The 8,350-nt window shown below is 37.6% G+C and overlaps 2 protein-coding genes across 6 annotated transcripts in view; both read left to right on the forward strand.

Annotated features, from left to right (window-relative positions):
* Positions 1-3,755, forward strand: part of LOC107031170 (homeobox protein LUMINIDEPENDENS-like) — a 25,993-nt gene extending 22,238 nt beyond the window's left edge. For all 5 annotated transcript variants that reach the window (XM_027919518.1, XM_015232428.2, XM_015232427.2 and 2 more), the window contains 2 exons: positions 807-1,393; positions 1,823-3,755. In XM_027919518.1, the coding sequence (XP_027775319.1) occupies positions 807-1,393; positions 1,823-3,319 (2,084 nt within the window). In that variant the 3' untranslated portion in view covers positions 3,320-3,755. The remainder of the gene's footprint in view (positions 1-806; positions 1,394-1,822) is intronic.
* Positions 3,756-5,049: 1,294 nt separating this feature from the next.
* Positions 5,050-8,350, forward strand: part of LOC107029666 (metal tolerance protein 2) — a 9,335-nt gene continuing 6,034 nt past the window's right edge. Inside the window, exons 1-5 of the mRNA XM_015231102.2 lie at positions 5,050-5,418; positions 6,162-6,231; positions 7,061-7,158; positions 7,231-7,373; positions 7,696-7,811. Of these exons, the coding sequence (XP_015086588.1) occupies positions 5,050-5,418; positions 6,162-6,231; positions 7,061-7,158; positions 7,231-7,373; positions 7,696-7,811 (796 nt within the window). The remainder of the gene's footprint in view (positions 5,419-6,161; positions 6,232-7,060; positions 7,159-7,230; positions 7,374-7,695; positions 7,812-8,350) is intronic.

Below are 8,350 nucleotides of genomic sequence, written 5' to 3' on the forward strand. Positions count from 1 at the left end.
CCCCCCCCCCCCCCCCTCTTCCCTGCGTGCACCCCACAAAGCAACATGTAGTGCTGCCTGTAGATGCACATTTCTGAAGGCCAAATGCAAGCTGTCTTCTGCATATATAGGCAGTTTAGCAAGTGTTTTCCCTGCACATTATTCCAAGAGGCCAACTCCAAATTTTAAGCTTAAAAATCTAAAAAAGTTGGTCAATTTTTAGTTTGATATTGGATTGGTCGATTCTTGTTGACCTCCACTCTGTGGACAGGGAAAACAAGCAAGTGTTTCAAATGTTAATGGTGGTACAGACATGGTTATACTTTTGATGTTGGACTGTCATGTGATTATTTTGTTTTATTCTCTTGGTGGAGACGAAAGTAGGTGTGACAAACAGCACTTTTTTATGTAGCTCAAGGTCTTGATCTGTTTACGTGTGTAATTGGATCCAATTATTCAATTTTGAAACTCCTATAATTCTGTCCCTTCTACCCTCCCCCTCCTTCACGGCTCGATGTGTAGAAAATCCAGGATGGGAAGTTGTAGACTCATCCTCTTCATATCAAGAACAAAAAAATATCTCCGATTCTGATCACCAGGTTGTTACTTTTCAGTATGTCTTACTTTGTCCGAAGTTGTAAATAACTTTTTAAAACAACATTTCTAAGTGGTATACGTTGACTTCTGGTTTAACAAATTTGAATCATCCACAGCTGGTATTATCTTATTGGGAGATAATGTACGTATGCAAAAGTTGGAATTCTTGTCTGTTAATGGTCATCCTTATTATGCAGTTATCCTTTTTTAACCTCTCCTGTTTGATGCAGGGTTGCAGCTCCGATATGCATCGAGGGTTTGTGCAGGGGGTGAGAGTAAAGAAGTCGACGTTCAGAATAAGAGAGTCCGTCGAGAGACGGAAGCCATTTACAGGACAGTCCAGGAAATCCCATTGAACCCCAAGGAACCTTGGGATCCTGAAATGGAGCCTGATGACACATTAACCACTGAAGTCCCGCTTGAGCAATTACCAGATGAGGAACGTGCTGAAACAGGTGTTTTGCCGCAGGAGGACAGAGAAACTGAAACTGCTGCATTGGCTAGTACGTCAAATTGCATTGCAACTACAGCAAAACCTGATTTAGAGTTGCTTGCTACACTGTCAAATGGCATTGCAACTACAGCAAAACCTGATTTAGAGTTGCTTAATATACTGCTAAAACATCCAGGGGTGGTTTATGCTTTGACGTCTGGCCAAGGTGGAAACTTGCCCAGTGAGCAAATTGTAAAGCTGCTTGATTCGATCAAAGCCAACGAGAGGAATTCACTGAGCATTCAAACAAATTTAGCCAGAGGCGCTGAGAAGAAAGTTGAAGTTTCTCTTCCATCCCTCACTCCTTCTAGTGATCCTGGAACGGTGCGTTATCTAGTCACATTTTGTACAGATTTTTACTATTATGGAATTTGGGCGGGCCTTTCGTTTCCTCAGTTGTCTCCTCTCCTCTCTCTTTTCCATTTTTTTCTCCACTTCTTCTCGTTTAGTTGTTCCAGACAAGTGAACTAGAAACAAATAATAAGATAATCATAAAGCAAATGAAGCCTGCACCCTGAATCACATTGGTAAATACAAGTTGTCTTCCTAGTTTGCAACTGTACTTTGAGAATATCCGCTTATTTCGAGGTCCCCCTAATTCAAACGAGGATTTTTCACTTATTCATGAAAAATAAAACACAATACTTGACTAATATCCTGGGTTGTTCTGCTATACTGTCTTCTTGACATCTTATTACTTCTCTGAAATGGGCTCTAATTCATTTTTTAACTTTTTTTTTGTCTTTCTTGCAGAGTGGATTGTCAATGCAGAACTCTGTTAAAAATCCTTTCTCACAGAGAAGTTCAATGGTGGTTCCAGAAGGAAATGATGTGCCCCAACACGCGGCGTTGGTCCATTCACAGGAAACTCATCAAGTTAGCAGTTTGTTGCATCAGCAGACGCCCCCTGTGCAACAATTGGCCCAACAGTTGGCACTGCTTCAAGCAGCTGCAGCGTCTTATGGTGTGTCCCAACACGCCGTGTTGGTCCATTCACAGGAAATTCATCAGGCTAGCAGTTTGGTGCATCAACAGACGCCCCTTGTGCCACAATTGGCCCAACAGTCTGCACTGCTTCAGGAAGCTGCAGGGTCTTATGGCGTGCCCCAACATGCCCCGTTGGTCCATTCACAGGAAATTCATCAAGCTAGCGGTTTTGTGCATCAGCAGATGCCCCTTGCACCACAATTGTCCCAACACTCTGCACCGCTTCAGGAAGCTGCAGGGTCTTATGGTGTGCCCCAGCGTGCCCCGATGGACCATTCACAGGAAATTCATCAAGCTAGCAGTTTGGTGCATCAGCAGACGCCCCTTGTGCCACAATTGACACTGCCTCAAGCAGCTGCAGGGTCTTATGGTGTGCACCAACACGGCCCGTTGGTCCATTCACAGGAAATTCATCAAGCTAGCAGTTTTGTGCATCGGCAGATGCCCCTTGCGCCACAATTAGCTCAACAGTCTGCACTGCTTCAGGAAGCTGCAGGGTCTTATGGAAATGATCATCGACCATCTCTGCTAAATCCTAGTATAAACCAGACGGTCCTTGCAAATCCTATGCATTCACAATCATCCGCAGAACCAGCAGTAAATAGAAATAATTACTTTTTCTCTGGATCAACGGAATACAATCAACAGAGTGCCACTGCAGCAGCAAGAATCCAAGGTGTAACATATGGTAATATTCGATCTTCGCAAATGCCTATAGCTAATGTACAACAAAGAACTATTACCCTACATGCACCTCAGATGCCACTAGAAAGGCCACAACTACAAACACAGAGGCAACCTGGATATGCACCTGAACATATATGGGGGACTATACCGGGATCTGCTTTAAGTCGGGGTCATCAAGAAAATGCCATTCCTAATCTTTACAATCCACATGTTGCCGAGCATGTAGAACCAGGATTACAACAGGCTGCGTGGAGAGGAAACAACAACTATGCCGAGGGAGCTGGGTTTGAATCTTGGAGGCCTGATAATAGACCTGTTAGACGTCAGGAACAGGTAGCAAGATGGAACTATGCAGAACCCCAGATGAATATGAGAGACCGCTACAGACCTGATTGGTCTGCATCGCATAATCCTGGGCATTATTTGGGTTATCACTGTCGTGCTGATGGTGTGAATGAGAGGCAGGGTGACGGACCTCATTGGTCTACATCGCGTAATCCTGAGCATTATTCTGGTTATCGTGGTCGTGCTGATGGTGTGAATGAGAGGCGGGGTGACAGGAGAAGGAGAAGCTAACATCAAACGCCAGGCCATTTGATTCTTTTGACTAGAGAGATGTTAGTGTTTTCATCAGAGTGGAACGTTCTCAGAGGGGGTTGCATTTTGCACATGAAATGGTTGTGAACTTGTATTGTCAGTTTGTCACATTACTTTATTTTGTTCCTGAATTGATACCTGTCAACATCAAATTAGATAATGGGAGCTTGGGATCATGCCAAGAATCTTTTAGAAAGAAAAAAAAATTATCCTAGTCAAGGGCATACTATGTCTTGATTGAGTCCCTACTTGAAATGCTGTGTATCTTTCATTAGAAATGAGGTGTCGTTTGGTTGGGAATAAGTTATTTTGAGATCCATTATCTCGGGATAAGTTATTTTGGGATAAATTATTTTACTACGTATATGTGATAACTTATTTCATTACTAAAGTATAAATTCCTAGGACTGTCCAATGCCTTCAATCAAATGTATGATAAAATAATCTTTTATTTTTGGGATTAGTAAATGTTATATCTCCTATCAAATGACTTTTTAAAGATAATTAGTTACGTGCTTGTTTCAATTTATCTGACTTATTTTAATTTGACATAGAATTTTAAAAAATAAAGAAAATTATTGTAGCCTTACATTAAATATATATCAAATGTATTAATAACATTAATATTGTGATCTTATTAAACACATTACTCGAAAAATTAGAATTAAGCTAAAAATACAAGTGTCATCTTTTTTTATAAATGCACGTACCATAACAAAAATATGTCAAATAAATTGATATGGGGGGTGGAGGGAGTATATACTATTAATACTTATTATTTGAAATATCAATTTTTTTTATAAAAGTTGGGACACACAAAGTAGTTATTGACTGAAGCATATGAAGTTCATGATCTTAAGGCTCTTTGTATTGACTTTTGGATTATGACTTGTAAGCCAAAATCATAAGTTATGATTTCTAATTTATTATTTTTGTTTATTTTTGGTATTTTGACTAAGTTCGTGATTATAGGGCTTGTTTGGATTGATTTTTGGCTTATGACATATAAACCAAAAGTCATAAGTTAGGATTTTAATTTATGACTTTTGACTTATTTTTGTTATTTTAACTTTAAAGTGAGTGCTTATAAGCCATTTTTAGCTTCACTTCAAAACTGACTAAAAATTATTTTGGCTTAAAAACACTTAAAATAAGTCAATCCAAATGAACACAACTTAACTCCATTTGAATTAGCTGAATTTAACTCTCTCTGTCTCAAATTACTTAGTGACATAAATTGGAATAGAGAGAGTAATTTTTAAGTTTAAAGTGTTCCCTCTATTTAAAAAAGAAACCTCCTTTTCTTTTTAGTTTATTTTCCACAAGATCATAAAATTAAAATATAATTTTACGCATTTGATATAATTTTAATTTAAAGCCACGTGATCAAAAATTTCTTTATTTTCTTCAACTCGTGCCAAGTGAAACTAGCTCATTTTTTGACAAGGGAGTAGTAATTTTTCAAGCGCCAAAGCTTAATATATATATTGAATAAAGTTTCTAAAATTTATTAGTTACAGATTCTAGTACCTTTTATTTATAGGCGAGCTGGCGAAGTACCTGATTCTCTCTTGCACATGCTAACGACTAATTATCAACGGCGAAAATCGGTACTGAACCAATTACAACTCCTCGCCGGCGTTTGACATCATTTCTTCATCGGAAAACTTCAACAGTAGTCCGAGGGACTCTCCAATTTGATCACTAACATGGTAGCTAGATTCATCACAAGCAATCTCAATCGAATACGAAAAACCTACTCAGTATCAACAACTTTTAGTAGGCACAACTACGATTTCACTTCTCTATATTCTTCTCCGTATTTGCAATTGGATGATGACGATTCAGCTAGACGTGTAGTGAATCCGAGTTTCATGCTGCAGAAGAGATGGCATACGGGCGATTCACATTCTCATCATCATGATCATCACGATCTCCGCTCCGGTAAAGGCGGCGAGAGGATTTTTCGGCTTGGACTTGTTGCTGACATTGGCCTCGCCGCTAGTAAAGCTTTTGCAGGTTATGTATGTGGAAGCACCGCCATTATTGCTGATGCGGCTCATTCTATATCTGATGTGGTATGTGTCATGTGTGATGTATCTAGTCATGTATATTGTTTAGCTAAATTTATTCCATAAAATGACTCTCAGTTTGTTCTTCTTGTATCTGTTGACCATTTCACAATAGGGATTGTGAGTTTCCAGAAAAGGAAGAACATAAAATCTGGTGTTACTTGCTATTAAACAAGCTGAACATAAGTTTGATAGAACTTGCTAAACGAGCAAAAAAAGCTATTGATGAAAGCAAGCTGCATAATTCATTATAAATTGCAGACTTATTTAAAGAGTTCACAATCTCAACTGAAATAAAAAGAGAACTCCTAAGAATTAGGGATAAAACTGCTACACAGATTACAGTGAACTTAGACTGTTGCAGTTTTTATGCATTTTTGGAACACTCCTTGCTTTAAGAGCTGCGAACTCCAAATTTTTGCGCAAGAAGTTGAAATTTATTGCTTGGTAAAGACTTGGTGAAGATATCAGCTTAGATGCTCCTCAGTCAAATCACCTTTTATTTGCATTTCTCTCAGGAAAAAATGCTTGATATTTAAGTGTTCAGTTTTGCCATGAAATACAGGATTGTGAGAAATTGCTAACACAAATTGGTTGTCCACAAATACTTCAGTTCGTTTTGTTTGATTCATATGCATATCAACTATAATTTCCTCAACCACAACACTTGATTCATTGTTGCTATTGCAGTCACAAATTCTGCCTAGCCACAATGAACTACTTCTAATACTTTGTTATGGCCTTTGCAGGTTCTGAGTGGTGTATCATTGCTGTCCTTTCAAGCTGCAAGGGTTCCCAAGGACAAAGAACATCCTTATGGTCACTCTTGATTTGTATTTACACTTTTAACTCTTTTGATCTTACATCACTTTGTCTACATGTCTTTACCTTTTGATTTTGTGCTTGTGCTTACTTGTGTAATAGGTGGACGTAATATCTACCAACCTAATTAGATTTATTAACTGAGGATTGTTGATTTGATAAAATTAACCAATATATAATATTGTAAAAGAGCTGACATGATGTGAAACTTATATCATATCTTTCTATATTTATTAATGAATATGAATCTTATCACTGTCGGCTCCTTGAACTTTTTAGTGGAAGGTAGTCAGCCCTAGAGACATGTACTCCTTCCATTTATATTTTGTTTGACACAGTTGATTGGGGGAATGGGGTTTGAAATGTTGACTTGTATATTATATTAGTTGTAGTAGAAAAAAACATCAAAGTTATGGTTCATAAGTTAGTTTGATAGATAAATCATTATACGAAAGTTTATCTCAATAGGTAATAAATTTGAATATTTTAAAGTTGTATAATATAATATACTTGTTAGTAAAATAGAGTCCAACACTTTGAACACTCCCACACCCCCAAAATAGAAAGAAGACATAGTGGATCTTGCTTGAGATAAAGACAGTCCAATGTAACATTTCTGCAGATATACTGTTCAGATGCCTCTCTCCTCTACCCCGTTGATTCTCTGTTTTTTTACTCCTTCACCTGTGTCTCTTCCAAATATATTGCCAGTGCTGTCCTATCGTAGCTTTGGTACCAATATCTAGATTACTTATTAAAACCACTATGTTGTCTGATCAAATCATGCTTCTGGTTTTGCATCTGATTTTACTTTTTACATGAACAGGACATGGTAAATTTGAGACTCTTGGAGCTCTTGGAATTTCTGGTGTGCTATTGGCTACTGCTGGTGGCATAGGATGGCATGCTTTAGATGTTTTGCTGGTATGTATATATCGCTGGTATTCATTATATCTAGGAGTCTATGTTCCCTATTGTTTGAAACATTTCTTGTAGGGATTGTGGTCTGCAGCGCCTGAAGTTTTTAATCAGTCAATGACTCATCAGCACGTGCATGAGCAACATCACCATGGAATTGATATGGATCACCCTATCCTTGCTTTGAGTGTGACGATACTCTCTATAGGTGTTAAAGAAGGGTAAATCATTTTCACCTTCAATCAGAAAAATAGAAGAATTTGTTACCTTTTCTATATGTATCCATATACATATTACCTTCAAGCCCGTTTTATTTTTAAGAAAGACAGTTTCTTTGTATTGATTTTACTTTTATGAAAGATTGTTTCATTGTATTGATTTTATTGTTATGAAATACAGTTGCTTTATATTGATTACAAAAGCAAACAATGAAGCTGTTATACTTTCTGTCAGATGCGCATGTAGTATAGTAGCTTCATAATGAAGCCAATAATGAAAGCTGTGAGTTTGTTCCTATATTTATGTCCAACTTTTTTCTTGTAGATTATACTGGATAACAAAACGAGAGGGAGAAAGGGTTGGCAGTGGGCTAATGAAAGCCAATGCCTGGCATCATCGTGCCGATGCAGTATCTTCTTTTGTTGCTCTCATAGGGGTTGGTAATGATCTTTATACTCAAATTTGACCTAAATATGTCTCTTTTATTTTATCAAACGAGTTTTCACCATTGATTTGTCTAATTGTATCATTGATAACTAAACAAAATGTGTGCACTGTTTTTACTTTAAGCATGAAATATTAATATGTACTGTGGAGTAAAACTATTAGTTTGGTCTAGAATAGTTTATGATGTTTTATATTCATGATATCATTTTCTTAATAAAGTACATTTATGTATGTAATGTCTACAATAGTAACAACATACCCAGTATAGTCCCACAAGTGGGGAATAGGGAGGTTAGGATGTACTTATATTCTTACTCCTACCTTTGTGGGGTAGAGAGGTTGTTTCTGATACATCCTCGGCTCGAACGAGAAGGTAATCGAGGCAGGGTTGCAAGGAAATATGACAATGAAAATATCAAGATAGAAAGAAAGCAAATGAAGCAATAGATTGTAGAACACTTGGAGCATAGGAAATTACGTGATTACTAGATACTACTACTAATAAGGCTAAGGGGGGGGGGGGATATGGCTA

This window comes from Solanum pennellii, chromosome 9, assembly GCF_001406875.1.
Source record: "Solanum pennellii chromosome 9, SPENNV200".
Classification (NCBI taxonomy): Eukaryota; Viridiplantae; Streptophyta; class Magnoliopsida; order Solanales; family Solanaceae; genus Solanum; species Solanum pennellii.